Source organism: Euleptes europaea, chromosome 6, assembly GCF_029931775.1.
Source record: "Euleptes europaea isolate rEulEur1 chromosome 6, rEulEur1.hap1, whole genome shotgun sequence".
NCBI lineage: Eukaryota > Metazoa > Chordata > Lepidosauria > Squamata > Sphaerodactylidae > Euleptes > Euleptes europaea.
Genome location: NC_079317.1, coordinates 24,943,010 through 24,961,677, shown reverse-complemented (window position 1 = coordinate 24,961,677; position 18,668 = coordinate 24,943,010). Strand labels below are relative to the sequence as shown.

At 47.2% G+C, this 18,668-nt stretch overlaps 1 protein-coding gene across 1 annotated transcript in view; it reads right to left on the bottom strand.

Moving 5' to 3' along the window:
• LGMN (legumain) overlaps positions 1–12,830 on the bottom strand; it is a 29,036-nt gene extending 16,206 nt beyond the window's left edge. Inside the window, exons 1-3 of the mRNA XM_056851646.1 lie at positions 12,693–12,830; positions 4,243–4,340; positions 2,506–2,587 (exon numbers count right to left, since the gene is read on the bottom strand). Of these exons, the coding sequence (XP_056707624.1) occupies positions 2,506–2,587; positions 4,243–4,340; positions 12,693–12,830 (318 nt within the window). The remainder of the gene's footprint in view (positions 1–2,505; positions 2,588–4,242; positions 4,341–12,692) is intronic.
• Between the last annotated feature and the right edge of the window lie 5,838 nt (positions 12,831–18,668).

The window sequence follows — 18,668 nt, the reverse complement described above, 5'->3', positions numbered from 1 at the left end:
CTGGCCTGCCATGTATTTTGCTTGTAAGGGCAGAACTGGAGTAACTGGATCTGCTAACATTCAAACGGTATCAAGGTTTATTTATTGATAATAGCCAAAGGCTGCTGCAATCTTAACTTTAGAGATAACGTGTCCTTCTGCCCACAGGGTGGGATATGTGTGATTCAAGGAATCTAGGCCATTGTGTTTGTTTTTGTAAAATGCCTTTGCAATATTTCAAGGAGAGCATGGTACCTAATTATCTGAAATAAATAAACTGATGAAAGTCCCATGCCTGAGATCTGAGAGGCCTATATGCTACTATCACAAACATATCAATACAAATAAAGATGTCTTGACTGGAGTACTGTTTTGAGGTCCTAATTTCTTGGGGGGGGGGACGACACATGATGCTCATGGGTAGTACTAGATAGAAAGTTAAGAACCACGGCTTTAGAGATTCATAGGTGAACTCCAGTTTCCAGGTTCCAATTTGTAAAACCCGCAAGCCCTTTTTAAGGTCTGCTGTAATTTGACCAGGGGGTCATGATTCAGTGGTACAGCATCTACTGTGCATGCAGAAAGTCCAAGGTTCAATCGCTGGTGTCTCCAATTCAAAAAAAAGTTCAGGTAGCAGGTGATACGGAAGCCCTCTGTATGAGACCCTGGAGGGCCACTGCCAGTCAGAGTAGAAGATACTGATCTTCATAGACCAAGGGCTCAATTCAGTGCAAGGTCACTTTATGTGTGATCCTTAACCGTCCCTCTAAAAAAAAAGGTAAAGGTTCCCTGTGCAAGCATCGGGTCATTCCTGACCCATGGGGTGACGTCACATCCAGACGTTTCCTAGGCAGACTTTGTTTACAGGGTGGTTTGCCAGTGCCTTCCCCAGTCATCTCCCCTTTACCTCCAGCAAGCTGGGTACTCATTTTACTGACCTCGGAAGGATGGAAGGCTGAGTCAACCTTGAGCTGGCTACCTGAAACCGACTTCCGTCAGGATCGAACTCAGGTCGTGAACAGAGCTTTTGACTGCAGTACTGCAGCTCACCACTGCGCCACGGGGCTCCTTAACCCTCCCTCTAAAGCAGTGGTTCCCAACCTTTTTTTGACCAAGGACCACTAGGACTTTTTAGTTTGGTGCAGGGACCCCAAGGTTCAAAATAAAAATTCAGAGAATTTGAAAATAAACTTTAATCATAACTGTTGGTTAAACATTAAACTTAGAATAATATTTGAATATATATATTTTTATAATAGAGAACTTTTAATTGAAAATATTAATTTATTATGGGTTTATAACTTTGTTTCGCGGACCTTAATTTAGTTCTCGTGGACCCCTGGTTGGGAACCAGTGCTCTAAAGCCTATCAATGTTGAAGGAACAAGTGCTAACAAAAGCCTTCAGGAAGGGACAGCAATTCAAGCGAGGAGGAGAATGGAGGAGAAAGGAGAAGAGCAACAGGGCTTTTCTTTACCTTTAAGGAATCTCAAACCAGTTTACAATCGCCTTCCCTTCCTCTCCCCACAACAGACACCTTGTGAGGTAGGTGAAGCTGAGAGAGTTCGGCGAGAACCGTGACTAGCCCAAGGTCACCCAGCAGGCTTCATGTGTGGGGGTGGGGAAACAAACCCGGTTCATCAGGTTAGAGTCCACCACTCATGTGGAGGAGCAGGGAATTAAGCCCTGTTCTCCAGATTAGAGTCTGCTGCTCTTAACCACTATGCCACGCTGGTTCTCCAAGACCAAGCTCCACCTCCCAGGATCCAGTTTGGTGAGCCCAAGGATGCTTTCAAGGCTTGTCTTAATTTGGTCAGCAGCTACTCTGCCTCCACCCCAGTGAACTACTTTTCAAAATTAAGGGAGTTTCAAAAGTAGGCTTGCAACATGGTATGCCAATTAGCTCTTCGAACACAAGGTCAAACATTCCAGATGAGTCCAGGAATCTTTTGGGAAAAGCCTACGCAGATATGCAGACTACCAATACTGATGGACTTAAATTCTTGCTCCATGCCCTTATTCTAATAACAGGGGTGATATTGACACACATCACTGCTCTAAAATGATTGTTTTGTAACTTGCTGATCCACAGAGACAGAGCAACACACAACTTATCCTGCCCTCTGTAAACATACTCTTCTAACATTGTAAATGGAAAACGACTGTTCAGCTGACAGCATACTTCAGAGTTCAACAATTAACTCTGCAAAGGGATTTGTAAAGCGGCGGTAGAACAGAGGCTTAATATGAAAGATCAAGTCTTTACTTCCTGATTGTGACGTGTTCAGAGTAGCCATATACATTGTGCAAGACCCATACATGCAGATAGGAATGTATGGAGAGTTACGCGATCAAGTTGGTGATCAGCATGAGGTTTTTAGGATTGCACTGTTTTACACTGCATCACATTTTAAATGTCTTACAATTTGTTGTTAAGGGTTAAAAGTTATTTTGACTGGCCACTGAATTGGAATATGGGAACTGTCCCTCATTCCTGGGTCCCAGAGTTAAGAAAGCCGACTCCTACCTGCCCTGTGTAGTCCTTTAGTACTCCTTTGTATACATCTGTGCCATTGGGTCTGTTGATTATTATTCCTGGGGTTGGATTCCTGGAAGTGGGAAAGAAAAGAAGTATTAAAATCCAATGCAAAAAACACCACCAACAACAACCTTTATTCCTTTAAAAATTCTAAACCAATTAACTGCACTGCTATATACTGATCATGACATCTAAAGTGAGTGGTCATCAAACATCTGGACTCAGCATACAAAAATAATTAAGAAAACACGGAGCCAGGACAAAAGGTGAAGTACCACCCACAGGCCTTCATGCACTTAAAACGCCATTAGCATTATACATTTGGATTCCTAGCCCAACTTCTCCACAGGACTCCAGGAAACTTACCCCCGTATTTTATAGTTTGCCTTCATGCCCTTGACCACGCTGCCCCTGAAGGCTTCACAGTATATATGATCAACTCTTTGATGGAAAGAAGGACCTCTCAAGTTATGTTAAAGCGTCCTGCGCTAAGCTGTGTCCCCAGCCAAGATCCTGTACCTCATTTAGGAGAGATTGCTGCTGGGCTTGCATTCAATCAAACAGGACACCTCTGATCTATAACCTCCTCCCGTGGTTACTAATAAGTTGATTTCTGAAGTGTTAGATATCCTGACCCCATTATCTTGCCCCCACACCCAGCCCAGTATAAAAATAAAGGACTCTCCCCGCCCACACACACACACTAAACATCAAATCAATTGTTTTGGAATGGTATGATGGATTCTTCCAACAGGGAAAGGTGAAGAATCCAGACAGAAGCAGCTTGGGCCAGTGGTTATTTCCTACAGCTCCAGCCTTTGCAGGTGTTCAATAAAGACTATCCAGAATGTGCAAAACAGCCTTTTATGGGCACGCAAACAAAGGTCAGATGTGTCTGAGAGCAAAACAGTGAACCCAGAAGGACTGGAGCATACAAAACAATTGCACACCTTTTTAAAAACTATGTTGTCACCCATTCAGTGTACATGCTGCAGGCTTCAAGTACACAAATTCGAGTAAGCCAATCAGATGACCACTGATTATTTACAGTGTAAAGCTGAATTCTACAATGCAAGGCCAAGTGTCAGCAATAGCCAGGAACAAAAAAGGATCAAGTTTTAGTTGTTTTATATATCCAGGAACATCAGATGAACATATGACTTGACTTAGACTCAGACAGACCCTTCATCGATTTGAGCCAAAGCTCAGCAGCAGAGAATTCATTTTGCACGCAGAAGGTCCCAAGTTCAATCCTCAGCATCTCCAGTTAGAAGGACTGGAGGTGATGTAGATGATCTCTGCCTGAGATCCTGGAGAGCCACCTCCAGCGTAGACAATACTGATCTTGACAGACCACTGTTCTATTGATATACCTCAGATCCTATCACTGGAGTTGGCAGGGACTGAATTTGGAACACTGTTTACATAGGTGTCTTCTACTGCTAAGCTACTGATTCCTCCCTTCCTCCAGTTCTCAGCCCATGGACCTGACCATGGAGAATCTCTCACTCTCTATAGATAAACACAATGGTAAGCAGCCAACAGTACACTTTTAAATTGCAAAGCATATCCTGAAATCTATCAACGAGCCTATTGCAAAAATGAGCCACATTGTCTGGACACACTGTCTCCAAAGCACCTCGGACATCTTGTGACTTGACATCTAAGGAGAACAGCAAAATTAATAAGGGAACATGGAGATTCCCTGATGAATCTGATACTTACTCTGAATCGTAAGCAATGTCATCATACATCATAACAACAATCTGCTCATCAGGAATCCCATTCCGGTGAACAATCTGATATGCGTGACATACATCGGCCTGAAAGACACAAGAATTTTCTTCACTGGTTTGCCCTTAGACGTGTTACACGCAGCACAGGACACCACCTGCCCAATTTTATTTCTCATTAAATATTTACGTGTTCATTAGCAAATCCTCTGGCTGCTGCATGTACAGAGCTCAGCTACACATGCAAAGCAGTTGTGCAACTGCAATGAGCAAGAAAATTGTTTCAGAAGGTAGCCGTTTTGGTCTGGAGTAGAAGAGCTACATTTGAGTCCAGTAGCATCTTAGAGACCAACAAGATTTTCAGGGTATAAACTTTCAAAAGTCAAAGCTCCCTTCATCAGATACAAGTAGGAATGGAGATCCCCAAGTCGTTTTACCCCAGTCAAAAGGTGGGAGGGGTGTTGCAAAGAAGGATGCAGAGGTACAATGCAAAGAAAGGAGTCAGGATGCAGGGGTAAAATGCAGAGAAAGAAGTCAGGACACAGGGGTAAAATGCAAAATGTAATCAGCTTGATGACAGCAGGGTAGAAATGCTTACAGACAGAAAATTAGCATCTATAGGGTGATTGTTGACATTTGCCCTTCCACTCTCCACATTGGACAAACAGGTCAGTCCCTACATAAATCACAATACTCAAAAAACAGTCTGTGGTGGGGAAGACACTTTAATCTTCCAGGACATTCCATTACTGAGCTAAGTGTGGCAGTCCTCAAACAGAGAATCTTCAAGGGGAGATTACAACTGAGATTACTGAACTTGAGTTTATTCACAAATTCAGAACAAAGGCCTTTCCCTTCCCTGGCTGAATAAAGACATAGGATTCTTATATCACTACAGATGCTACTTTTCTGCCCCAAAGCATTTCTCCCCTGCTCTAATCAATATGATTACATTTTGCATTGTACTTCTACATCCTGACTCCTTTCTTTGTAGCATCCCTCCCCCCTTCAGACTGGGATCTAAGGACTCGGGATTCTCCATTCCTATTTGTATCTTGCAAAGGGCGCTCTGCCTCTCTAAAAATCTTGTTAGTCGCTAGGGTGCTACTGGCCTCGAAACTAGCTGCATGAAGATTGTACACATGAATTTTAAGACCTGTATCCTGCTCTCTCCTTAAGCCCAAATGGAAGTTGACTCTGGTTGATTCTTGCACAAGGTCGATGAATTACTTCTAAGCCTACTGGAACCATCTTTTGATGCAGCAACCCAGGGATCAAAACTCTAAGGCACAAATAACCCCCCACAATGGTCTATTGCTTCACCTTGTGCGCCTGAAAGCAGTACAACATGCAGTTGCAACTACGGGAATCCCCAGATGCAGGGGCCAGTGGTTAGTTGTGGGTGGCAACTGGAAACTGTATGTACACAGGGATCACAGAGTAGGCCAAGGAGCCACTGGCTTGTGGAAAAACATCCCCCAAACCAGACTACTTTTATGCATGTTTCATGGATACTGTTCAATGCCTTGGGAAAGAGAAGCAGAACGTTTAAAGCAGGGGTCCTCAAACTTTTTAAACAGGGGGCCAGTTCACTGTCCCTCGAACACTGTTGGGTGCTGCCCCCCCCCCAAACGGGAAGGCAGCCAGGCGCCCAGGAAAAGAAAAGTTAACTTGCGGCAGGAGGACGTGCCACCCCTCCCCCAGGTGCCTCTCCATGGTCGACACTCCCCCCTTCGCTGGGCCGAGAGACACCGCCCCGCCGCCGTGCGCCCTCCTTTCCCGCCTCCTGGAGTGGGAGGCGGGCTGGGCTGGCCCCCTGCTTGGCAAAGAGCACCTGAGGGGAAGGGGGAAGGGCGCGGGAGGAGGCCGGCAGGAGACGGGGGTCTTTCAGCCCTCCCCGGAGGCGCCGCCACCCAAGCCCCTCGCACGGGGGGGCCGGCGCTCGCCCGCTCAGCTTGCAGGCAGACGGGGATGTTCTTCCAGCCTGGCATGGCTCCTTCAGGGCTGCGGTGGCTGCTGCGGCAGGAGGAGCAGCAGCGGCGAGGGGCGCATTGTTGTCCGAGGCAGGGCCTCCCATCCCCAGAGCCGCACGCGCGCCTGGGGAAAGGAAGGCGGCGGTGGCTCTTCAGGGCAGCCGTGGCAGGGAAGGCGCAGAGGCGGCGGTGGCTCCCAGGTCGGAGCGGGTGTCGCCGCTCCGCTGCTGCTGCCGACGCTTTATACGACGAATGGCCGCCTTAGTTTGGGGAAGGAACGGGCGCAGCGGTGGTGGCTCCGGAGGGAGGAGGGGGCCGGGTTCAGGACCCTGATGGGCCGCATCCGGCCCGTGGGCCGTAGTTTGAGGACCCCTGGTTTAAAGCATGCTAGCTGTGGGCTACCAGCATGGTGTAGTGGTTAAGAGTGGCGGACTCTAATCTGGAGAACCGGGTTCAGTTCCCCACTCCTCCACATGAGGCCTGCTGGGAAACCTTGGGCCAGTCACAGTTCTTTCAGAACTCTCTCAGCCCATACAGAGGCAAGCAATGGCAAACCACCTACGGACACCTCTTGCCTTGAAAACCCTAAGGGGTCGCCATAAGTTGGCTGCCACTTGACGGCACTTTCCACCACCAGCTATGGGCTGGATCCAGACTAAACTGGCAATTTCCACCAATTCCCCCTTCCTGCTACAGACACATGAAGCTGCCTTATACTGAATCAGACCCTTGGTCCACCAAAGTCAGTATTGTCTACTCAGACCGGCAGTGGCTCTCCAGGGTCTCAGGCTGAGATCTTTCACATCACCTACCTGCCTAGTCCCTTTAATTGGAGATGCCGGGGACTGAACCTGGGACCTTCTGCATGCCAAGCAGATGCTCTACCACTGAGCCATGGCCCCTCCCCAATCATTCCTCAGGGTCCCCTATCTATCACCCAGGAGCAGCATTTTCCAAAGGTCACTGGGCTGCAGTGGAAGGAAGAGACAGGAAAGCTCAGTTCTGCCACTGGAGAATTCAGTCTGGATCCAGCCCTATGAGTCAGCCCTGAAAAAGCCAGAATGAAGCAGTACCCATAGATGTTTTCCTGCCATCAATAAAACTTTCAAAAGATCATGGTACTCCCGTCAAATGCAAGTGCTTCAAAATGGGGAGGGGGGAGAGAGGCAGAACACAGAAGGGAAACTATTATGTGAATGACATTCCTATACTGTTGACGGAGGAGATGCTGAAGCTCCAGCATTCTACCCAGAAACTGAGGTCCCGGGTCACAGAGACTGAAATTATTGCCAAGAGAACCACCCACAGACTTCAGCAAGCTCTTGGTGTTGAATGACACCCAGCTTTGGCTAACCAGCCTCAACCAGTTGGGAGAAAAAGTGAAAAAACTTAGTTTCACAATGTTTATTGGCACTGTTTTGCAGTAGACTTCTTTGCAAAAAAGCCAATACACTGTATAATAACCATCCTGCTTAAATTGGCAGAGATTTCTTTCCTAAGCGATCAGACACAGGATTCATCCTTATATGGAAAGGGGGAAGAGAACAACCACTGTTGGACAGTGAGTTATTGGACTGCGTTGACAGCGTCATCTACCGCTTTTATTTTATCCTACTCTTCTTTTAAGGCACTTAGGGAAGTGCAAATGGTTATCACCATATACTAATCTGTACAACAACCCTGTGAGGTAGGGTTAGGGCAAAATAACCCAACTGGATCTAAGTCACCTCGATAAACTTAGGGGCTGAAAGGGGATTTGAACCCAGATCTCTCCAGTCCTTATTCAATGTTCTAGCTCTCAGTTATTTTTGCATATATAGTCACCTTCTCACCCATCATCCCCCAAGATGCCTAAATTCGTATTGTAGGCTTCCTGGAGCAGGAATCCCTTTTTATGTCATGCTATAAAGTTCCATGAATATAGGCAGTACTCAACAAACAATTTCCTAAGTCAATGGTCTTCAACCTTTCCTGATTGGACTACCTTGGACTCCCCAGGAGGTAGCAGGAACCCACTGAGCTGTACACAAATGACATCAGCAGTGACATCAGAGTCACATGATGGGAAGAGCACCAGAGAGGATATCTGAGCCTGTCTGTTCCCTAAAGGAATCCCCTCCACCACCCTCATGCTCCTCTCAACTTGGGGGTAAAGAAAAGCAAAGGGTGAGACACCCTTGCTCCCTACTCATGTGCCTTAGCAAGTGTAGGTACTTCCCAAAAGCAACCCCAAAATGGCTGCTCAGTAGCTCACAAGCCAGCAGGCGGGGCTCCGGACCCCACCCATGAATTGAAGACCACTGCCCTGACAGATAAAAGGCCCTCTATAGAGACGTTATGAAGCTTGGCTGGTAACTCAAGCAAACCTCGAGTAGTGTCCTGGTGCCTCACAAAAGTCACAGATGGGCCAAAGGTCTCGTCCATCCTCTTCGCTGCAGTTCTGAAAGAGCAGACCCTTCCTTAAGAGGAGCGGCTCGCTCTGATTGTTGGCCTCGGCACAACTCCCAGCACCCTTCAGTTCACGAGTCTGGTTTTTGTTGAGAAATTACCCTCCTTTGTTTAAGAACAGGGCGAACAGGACTTTTAAAAAAAGCCTCTCATCATGCCTATTTGTTTGAACTCAGTCTAAATGTAACGAGAATTGTTTTTGTCAAAAACCTGCCCCTCTGAGGGTTCCAGTCAAGAACAACTCGAGTGTAGTTATTGTGAAATACCTCAGAATACAGAGAGGCAGGATGCTATTTGAACCCTGATGTGGCAAGCGCCCTTCACATGACTGACTTCAGCCAAGTAGACCTTACCTAATGCAGTTTATGCTTCCTCTTTCTTTCACCCAATGTTTTTTCATCCTTTCACATCTGTTTCTAGGCACATTCGTTTCTCCTTGGCCGAAACTGCTTGCAGTAAATTTACCATCTTTTTGCAGGTTGCACAAGAACTACAGCGCAGTCTGGTTTTATCCACCCTACTTGTCCACAAAAGGGTAGGAGTGCAAGACCTAAACAACTCATGAATCATGCAACCAAGTGATGCCAAGCAAGGTGGTGGCTGTGAAGTATTACTACAGTAACACGGCTGCAGTAACCTCCCACCACAATACAGCATCCCCAGTGCACAATCAGAAAAGCCTCCTCTGGCAGCTAGAGCGAAATGGTTGCAACGCTAAGGCTGTGGTCTTATCCACACTTTCCCAGAAGTAAGACCCAGCAAACACGATGGACTTCTCAGCTAACATGCATAGATTCCACTGTCAGTAAACTTAAGCGGTTATATAAACTGAATCAGAACTCGATGGGTAGCTGTGTTAGTCTGTCCATAGCAGTAGAAAAGAGCAAGAGTCCAGTAGCACCTTAAAGACTAACAAATTTCTGGCAGGGAATGAGCTTTCGTGTGCTCACTGAAGTGAGTTGTGGCTCACCCCGCCAGAAATTTTGTTACTCTTTAAGATCAGGGATGAAGAACCTCAGGCCCGGGGGCCGTATGCGGCCCCCGAGGACATTTTTTGTGGCCCTTGGGAGCTCCGGGGCCCTGCCGCAGAGGCGGGGTGCAGGGCGGCCCTCCCCGAGGGTGTTCCTAGAGCCACGGCTTACAGGGGCACTGCGGAGCCCTTTGGACCTCCTCTCGCCGACTGTCGGCTGTTGGTCGGCGAGAGGGGAGGGACGCTTTCCCCAAGGCTGCCCCCTACAGCCACGGCGTGCAGGAACGCTGCGGCACATTGTAAGCCCCTCTCACTGCCTGTCGGCTGTTGAGCAGCGAGAGGGAGGGGTGAGAGGCCAGAGGTTCCCGGCGGCAGAGCATGCTTGTGGGAGCCAATCGGGCTTCAGTTTTTTTTTTTGTGGACTCTGGGGGGGAGGGCATGGAGACTGGGGCCCAGTTGCGCGGGGCTCCGTGCGCCACTGGGTATGTGTGGGTGGGAGAGGCAGTAGGCTGGGGCCCGGTTGCACGGGGCTGGCGTGCGCGGGTGTGTGTGTGTGGGGGGAAGGCTTTTCTCTCTTCCTCTTTTTCTGTCACTCTCCTTTCTCTCCCTCTCTTTCTCCCACTTTTCAGTCTCTTTCTTTGTCTCCCTCCATCCTTTTATTTCTTTCCCTCTGTCCTTTTCTTTCTTTCTCCCACTCTCTCCATTTCTTTCTCCCTTTCTCCCTCCCTCCCTTTTCCTCTTTCTCTGTTTTCCTTCCTCCCTTGCCCATCGATTGCGGGCTGCGCCCCCCTGGCGCCTCATTTGCTCGGGCTCACCGCTGGCCGCCCTCCCGCCTGGGAGGGGGGAGCGGGGGCGCCCTGCAGGCCTTCTCTGTGTGGCCTCCCCTGGGGTTGCCAACCTCCAGGTGGTGGCTGGAGACCTGGCAACCCTATCCTCCCCCCCACCGGGAGATCGACATCTGGTATGGCCCCTGAATGATGTTATAAATGTGCAAATGGCCCTTGGCAGGAAAAAGGTTCCCCACCCCTGCTTTAAGATGCTACTGGACTCTTGCTCATTCCTACTGATTCAGAACTGCAAGGGGACCGCCAAATAATTAGGAAGCAATTTTTTAAAATGTTTACAAAAACATGGGTGGCAGCTCCCATCTTAGAAGAGGCATTCTCTCTTACCTCTTAAAGAGCAGGAAAAGCCTGAACTACAGATGGTACCTGTGTGTATCATCACCTAAACATGTATTTTCACCTAAAAACAAAGCATGTCATTTTCTTTGGAGCCACTGTGTGTATTCATATACAAATGCATGCAGATTTGATGCATCAGCATCCATTAAGATGTATACAATTCTCTGAAGTGTCTTTAATCCGGCGAGGGCCCCAGGTGGTCAGTTCTGGCCCCACTCCAACACTGATGCAAGAATTACCCAAGAAGAAAACATAAGTTAAAATGCTTTTTTAATTAAAAGGGGTTTCCAGGTATATTCTTGGAAGGTTTCACAATTCCTTCTGTTTAATTATGGAGTCTTACACCCATTTGTTTAATTATGGAGTCTAAACTGCGGCTATCATATTTTGGTCATGCCATGAGACGACAAGAGTCACTGGAAAAGACAGTCATGTTAGGAAAAGTTGAGGGCAGCAGGAAAAGAGGAAGACCCAACAAGAGATGGACGGACTCAATAAAGGAAGCCACAGCCTTCAATTTGCAAGATCTGAGCAAGGCTGTCAAAGATAGGACATTTTGGAGGACTTTCATTCATAGGGTTGCCATGAGTCGGAAGCAACTTGACGGCACTTCACAACACAACACACACACTTACACCCAAGGAAACACTCAAGAAGAAGAATAATTGCTTTTTATATGCTGACTTTCTCTACCACTTAAGGCAGAATCAAACAGCCTACAATCACCTTCCCTTTCCCTCCCCACAACAGACATCCTGTGAAGTAGGTAGGGCTGAGAGAGCATGACTTGCCCAAGGTCACCCAGCTGGCTTCGTGTGTAGGAGTGGGGAAACAAATCCAGTTCACCAGATTAGCCTCCGCCACTCATGTGGAGGAGTGGGGAATCAAACCCGGTTCTCCAGATCAGACTCCACCGCTCCAAACTACCGCTCTTAACCACTACACCACGCTGGCTCTCAATTGGCTTTAGGTAGCCAGAAGTTTCCAGACTGAAAGGAAGGGACATGGACATAAGATCATACATTGTAAACATCAAGTTTCGCTCGATTTTTTTGGAGGGAGGGCACCAGGAGTCTACTTTCAAGAGGAAGCCATGATCACTAGGTTCCAATGGTGGCTTAAATCATCACAGAAGGAGAAACAATCAGCACTATTAGCTACACACTGCATACGAATACACAACTTTGCTACAACAGGGAGATGCTGGCCCAGACAGCTTGACTGTCAGAAAATGCTCCGGCCTAGGGATGACCCCTGAGAATCCTGCTGAATCCAGAAGCACGTGAAAAGATGCCACCCAGGTAATAAAATTATATACTTGCCAATCAGATACCAGATGACTAGCCCCAGCTCTTATGAGCAGTTCATACATGCGTGGCCGCCACTTCAGCATTACATGCACGCATGTAGTCTGCTGCAAAGAACTTGCATCAGACGACGCTTTTCAACGGATTGTCCATGATGTTCCCCTGACTATGGAAGATCCACTGATTTAGCAATTGGTAATAATCTCTTTTCCTTTTTGTAAATGTATTGAAAGGAAAATAGATTATTACCAATTGCTAAATCAGTGGATCTTCCATAGTCAGGGGAAGTCTACCTTGCTGCCTCATCCACATTCAGCTATGTGGAGAAACCGAACAAGTGCCAAATCACAAAAGGAGACGGGCTGATCTGGAGGATTCATCATCTGATTTTGGAGGGGTCTACAGATCTTGAAACCTCACATTCTTCATGCCACATTGCATCATAACACAGCATGGCTACATGTAACAAACAGAGGAGGTTCATGGATGTACGAGGCAAGAGCTCGACGAGGTCCAACTCAACAACCTCCTTCCATTCCCTGAACACAAAGCACTCTCACCTGGTGCCTGTAGTTATACCAGCCATTTGAGCCTGCTACGATGACAACCCAATGCTTGCCGCCATCGTCAGGGTCCTCCAGAGGAAGGGTGCTGATTCCCAGGATACAGCCCAGAAGTACAGCGAACGTCAAAGCCATTCTCTCTTTTCTTCAGTCAAGGACTTTATCAAGAATCCTAGGAACACAAATAAAAGTTCGGTCAGACAGAAGATTCAAGCCATTAAAGACCCCAGCAGCTTCCCGTATGTTTCAAAACGGCAAAATGGAGAAACCACTCCAGTGCTTTAGACATTTCTAATATTTCACTTGTTCTGAACATGGTAAAAACAGGGGTGGTTTGTGTTGGGTCCTGGGAGGTCACTAAACATCCTATCTGTTGAGATCAGTTTTATCCCAAGGAGCTCAGGGGAGCGTATGCTTTCCACTCCCTATTTTTTTTAACAACAGCCCTGAGAGGCAGCTTAGGCTTTGAATTCAGGTCTCCCCAAGTCCAACACTCACTATCACACACCACCTCGGCAGCCAACTCCCATGCATGAGTTTATTCAGAGTTTGGTAGGGCTTCCCCTCAAGTACTCATGCCTAGGACTGCAGCCGGCATATCTTAAAACGCTCTTGCCGAATTTTGAGAGACGAACATTTGTTATTCTTTGCATTTCTTTATTTCAAGCTCCTTCTCTGTGAGGGCACGGGTGGCCCCATCTGCTTTCAGTTACTATGGCAGAGATTAATGGAAAGCCGGGACAGCTCTGCAGGACTTGGAAGGAGGGGGGAGGAAGCGTACTGCTACTGAGTTTTCCACAATTGTCGACTCATCCTGCAGAAAACCGAGCCAAGGAAGCAAAACTTGCCGTGTTCTTTGAAGGAGAAGGAAATGAGGCCGTGCGACTCGGACAATATGGGAGGGAAACCACCGAGAACCTGTTCCTGTATTCTGTTCAGCCACTCATGAAAGAAGGTGTACACAATGCTGCTGAACTGGAAAGGTAGTGTAAAGAGAAACACTTTTCGCAAGCCCTTGTGATCGCCAAGGAGATAATGCGGTTAAGGCTCCCGTTCTGGGACTACCTTGGCACTAGAAAAGTAAAACAAAACGAACAAAAATGCAGATCTACTGCTGTCAAGCTCTAAATAAGCGATATAGGAGCCTGCATCCTACTCTCCTTTGAACCACAAAGTACTGAATCACTAAATCTGAGGCACACATCCATCAGCATTATTTCGGAGTTGTTCAGATTTCCCTCCCATTCCATAATTGACGTGAACTGTCAAGGGATTATGGCAGAGGATTCCAAGTCGCGCCTTCCAAAATCCCGGGCTTGTTGAGACCCCGCCTTCTTGCCACAGCCATGGAATGCCCCCCCCCCCAAAAAAAAACCCATTCAGCTGGACCGTGGAAGGAAAGGTTGGTAGCAGCGGGCGAGATCTCTTTCAGGGAACCTTGTTTGCCATTACCAACCTTCTCATTGACAGCCAGTGTGGTGTAGTGGATGGATTGCTGGACTAGGCCCTTGGAGACCCATTTTCAAATCCGGACTCAGTTTATAACCTCCCTATTTCAAGGCAGTAAACATCTGAATATTAGTGCTGGAAAGAAACGTAAAGGCCCCTTTTACCCTGTTTGTCAACTGGCCGGCCCCTGTGTGAAACAGGAGGCTAGACTAGATGGCCTGAACCAGCTGGGCTCTTACTATGCTCACTAGATACCCATTCATCAGCCACCTTATAGTGAATCAGACCAGTAATGTCAACTCAGTCTGGCAGCAGCTCTCCAGGGTCTCAGGCAGAGGTCTTTCACATCACCTACTACCCAGTCCTTTTACGCGAAAATGCCGGGGATTGAATTTAGGACCTTCTGCATGCCAAGCAGGGGCTCCTCCACTTAGCCACAGCCCCTCCCTTCCAGTTTCTCACTGGAGCCTCTGCAAGTTTGTTCTACTGAAGGAGAGCCAGCGTGGTGTAGTGGTTAAGAGTGCTGGTTTGGAGCGGTGGACTGTGATCTGGGAACCGGGTTTGATTCCCCACTCCTCCACATGAGGCTAATCTGGTGAACTGGATTAGTTTCCCCGCCCCTACGCATGAAGCCAGCTGGGTGACCTTGGGCTAGTCACACTCTCTCAGCCCCACCTACCTCACAGGGTGTCTGTTGTGGGGAGGGGAAGGTGATTGTAGGCCTGTTTGCGTCTTCCTTAAGTGGTAGAGAAAGTCAGCATATTAAAGCCAACTCTTCTTCTTTTTCTACTGCAATAATTAATTCTGTTAATGAAAGTCCAGGAAGGTTGAAGCGTTCCTCCACTGGATTCTGAATAATGACCGATTTGCATCTGTTAATATTACTGTCCAGAGTCTGTTATGGGACACACCTGTCGCCATTGCAGCTGCAGCAGATTAACACAGCTATCCTTCTGGAATTAGCCTACAAGGAGGTGGCTTTTCCCCCTGATCAGGTTCAGTGGAACAAGGAGGCCAATGACAGAGTTGGGGCATGGCCTTCCTCCCCTCCAACCCCCACAGCTGTTTACAGCTAGATGTTTTGGCAAAGGCTCTGACCAGCCCAGTTAGCAAAGTTTGCTCACGCAGCAGCGACCACTTCAAATGAGTCCTTTCGCCTTAGCCTACTTACCCGCCCAAAGGCACCTCTGTCCTGTACCCAGACTGAATACTACCATGCAAATAAATCTCTTGACAGGGGCACATCAATAAAGTTCAACGGGGTTGCCATAAATCGGTTGCAACTTGACAGCTCTTTCCTCCTCTACCACCACCAATGAAAGAGCACATATTCCAATATGCTTTTACGAAGTATAGCAAGAGACAGAGGCAGAGGAGAGCTACTGCAAGTCAACAGCTAGCAGAACAATTCTAAACAGATTAACACCCTTCTATAGGAGCCCCGTGGCGCAGAGTGGTAAGCTGCAGTACTGCAGTCAAAAGCTCTGCTCACAACCTGAGTTCGATCCTGACGGAAGTCATTTTCAGGTAGCCGGCTCAAGGTTGACTCAGCCTTCCATCCTTCTGAGGCCAGTAAAATGAGTACCCAGCTTGCTGGGGGTAAAGTGTAGACAACTGGGGAAGGCAATGGCCAACCACCCCATAAACAAAGTCTGCCTAGTAAACATTAGGATGTGACATCACCCCATGGGTCAGTAATGACCCGGTGCTTGCACAGGGGACTACCTTTACCTTTAAGGGTTTAGAAAGGTGTAACTCTGTTTAGGATTGCACTGTAAATTTGTTAATTTGTCCCATCTGTTCTAAAGTGTTCAGCCTGAAAACACAGGCTTGTCACTCCCTAATGATGATTCAGGCATAACTGGCAGAAGTCATCGAATGGGGGGGGGGGAGGAGGTGCCATTAGAGCCTAAACTTCCTTAAAAGAAAAAAACAGCTAAATATGCTGAATATGGATTCTGAAGTCTGCCTGAGTGGCTGGGGAGAACTCCCCCCCCCCCGAATTAGTTAAACCTGAACTGAAATAGAGATGGATTAAGTCACATTATGCAATGTTGCAAATATGTCTGGAAGTTTGTAAACAGCAGCTTCAAATCTATTTCCGTGACTGCAAAAGAAACATGGCATAGTGTGCTTTGTAGACAAAGTGTGCATGTCGCTGCAAGGACCCCATAGCTAGGGCACAATGAACAAGAGCTTGGAGGATTTAAAAAAATGTTTGCACCTTCTGAAAGCAGACCCCTATGCCCTGTCATATGTGAATGTTCTAGTCTCCTTGGTGTCAGAGCGGGGGGGGGGGGGCGCCAAGAAGAGAGCTGCTCAAGAAACCCAAGTCCGAAGTGCCTTGAACTAGATGAGCCATTCTTTGGACCTTTGGCCTATGTCTGCAGTAAGCTAACGATGGAGCAAGAAGTTATCCTTGCTGAAATGGTTAATTATTTATGCATTTCGACATCCACACAATGACAGGGTGCGAGCTATCAGTACATTCTTCTCAGCACAATCTATTTTCAGTGAATGGGAACCAGGCATAAATAACCAAGGCATTTTCCAGAGAGGCAGGAGAGCTTTCTGGTGAAGTGAGGCCCGTCACCAGTAAGCAACAAAAGAAGACTTTTCTGAACAGTATATTTGCTTTTACGAAACTTTAAGGAGGCCTCGACACTCTGAAGTCATAATTCAGCCTGAGGTGCTGTCACTTATGTAAAGGGGCTGCTTACCTATAGGGCTGGTTTTCTACAAATTATGGAAACGTATTGCAAAGATCAGACGCAGGATCAGATAATAGATGCCTCTATTATATTAGGTGCTGTGGAACACAGGCATGATAATGCTACCGCAGTCGTCTTGTTTGTGGGCTTCCTAGAGGCATCTGGTTGGCCACTGTGAGAATGGACTGCTGGACTTGACGGGCCTGGGTCTGATCCAGCAGGGCTTTTCTCCCGGACCCAGGATGTGGTGACGGCTGGCAACCTGGAAGGTTTAATAGGGGAGTGGACATGTTCATGGAGGAGAGTCAGCAATTGTGTGAACAGACTGCTGGACTTGATGGGCAGAAAAACGGTTATCAAATTTTGTAAATAAACAATCTTGTGTCTTGCCTACTATCCAGGATTAAACCTTGTGTAGGAATCCTGGTTCGTCGGCAGAAAAGCAAGCCGTAGTTTAGGGATCACAAGATGCAGGGAGACCTTGATTCTTGAGTTGTGCGTTAGGGAAGATGAAAGGGCAGGAGGGAGGAAGTTCACATACTGGGAGACTTCCAGAACACATATGCATCTGAACTGAGCTGATGAGTGATAGCCTTGACACGTTCCCCAGAAACGTGTCTTCAGTCACAGATCTTTGTCTCACAATAGGAGAGGGAAATGGGGTGTGTGGCAGGATGTGTTCTCTGTTTTGTGTGAGGCAACCACGTGACCAAACTGGCCCAGTGAGCTGAGCGTATGCCCAAGACATTGCACAGAATCTCCTTATACCACACAGGGGTTCTGTGGTGGAAAGTCGGTTTCTTCTCAGCAGACAAGCCAGCGGTGAGGAGTTTGGAAAACCCGGTTGCGATGTTTAAGAATTTAGCAAATTAATTTCAGTTTACATTAAAAAAAAAAAAAAAAACACCGCCCCAACCATTTGACTGGAGAGTTCATAGAACCCTGACAATCTGTTTCAAATGCATACATTATGTTCATCAGTATATCAAAAAGACAGAACAGTTGCCCGAAGTGGTTTGTGATTAACCTGGAATGCCAAAACCCTGCGCACGCTTGAGGTGGATGCTGAAATTCAAGCTCAGGGCAATTGCCTTGCAGTGATTTGCACTGCAATTTGTCAAGGACTTCATAAACACTGCTTTTCTTTGATTAAATCTTGGTGCTGATAATGCTTCTGTTATCACTAGTGTGTGCTCAAAATAAGCTTCCTTTCCCCTTTCTCTGTTATCTTTTTCTTTTTTTCTCTTTTCCCTTTTTTCTTTTTGTGACTGAACCAGTTTATTTTTCATTGCCCTTTGACCTCCTTGTTAGAGGCATTGTTACATCTTGGTCTGTCTCAGTCAGTTAGATGCACGGTGTGGGACAGTGTGGTGTAGTGTTTACAGCGTTCAAGCTAGAATCTGGTCTGGGATATCCAGATTCAAATCCTGATCCTGCCATGATGCTCACTAAGTGATCCTGAGCCAGTCTGTCTCAGACCCACCTGCCTTACAGGTATTGTGTGAGGATGAAATGGATGAGGGCATAACCGTGTGCAAAGCCCTAAGCTCCGTGCTAGAAGGGTAAGGAAATAAAATGTTTATTTTGGTTGGCATGACTGGTATCAGTGCAACATTGCTGGTAAGTATAGAAAGGCTGATGTTGCTTACATTAACACATATCCGTGTGCAAAAAATTATCTTGAACTGTTGATCAAGCCAAGGTGTTCTTTTTGTTACCTTTGGGTGAGTAGTGAACTGCAGATCTACACAGCAGGTAACCTCAGGGCATCTCACACATATACTCTGGCATCCCCAGTGTTTGTGGAAGCAGA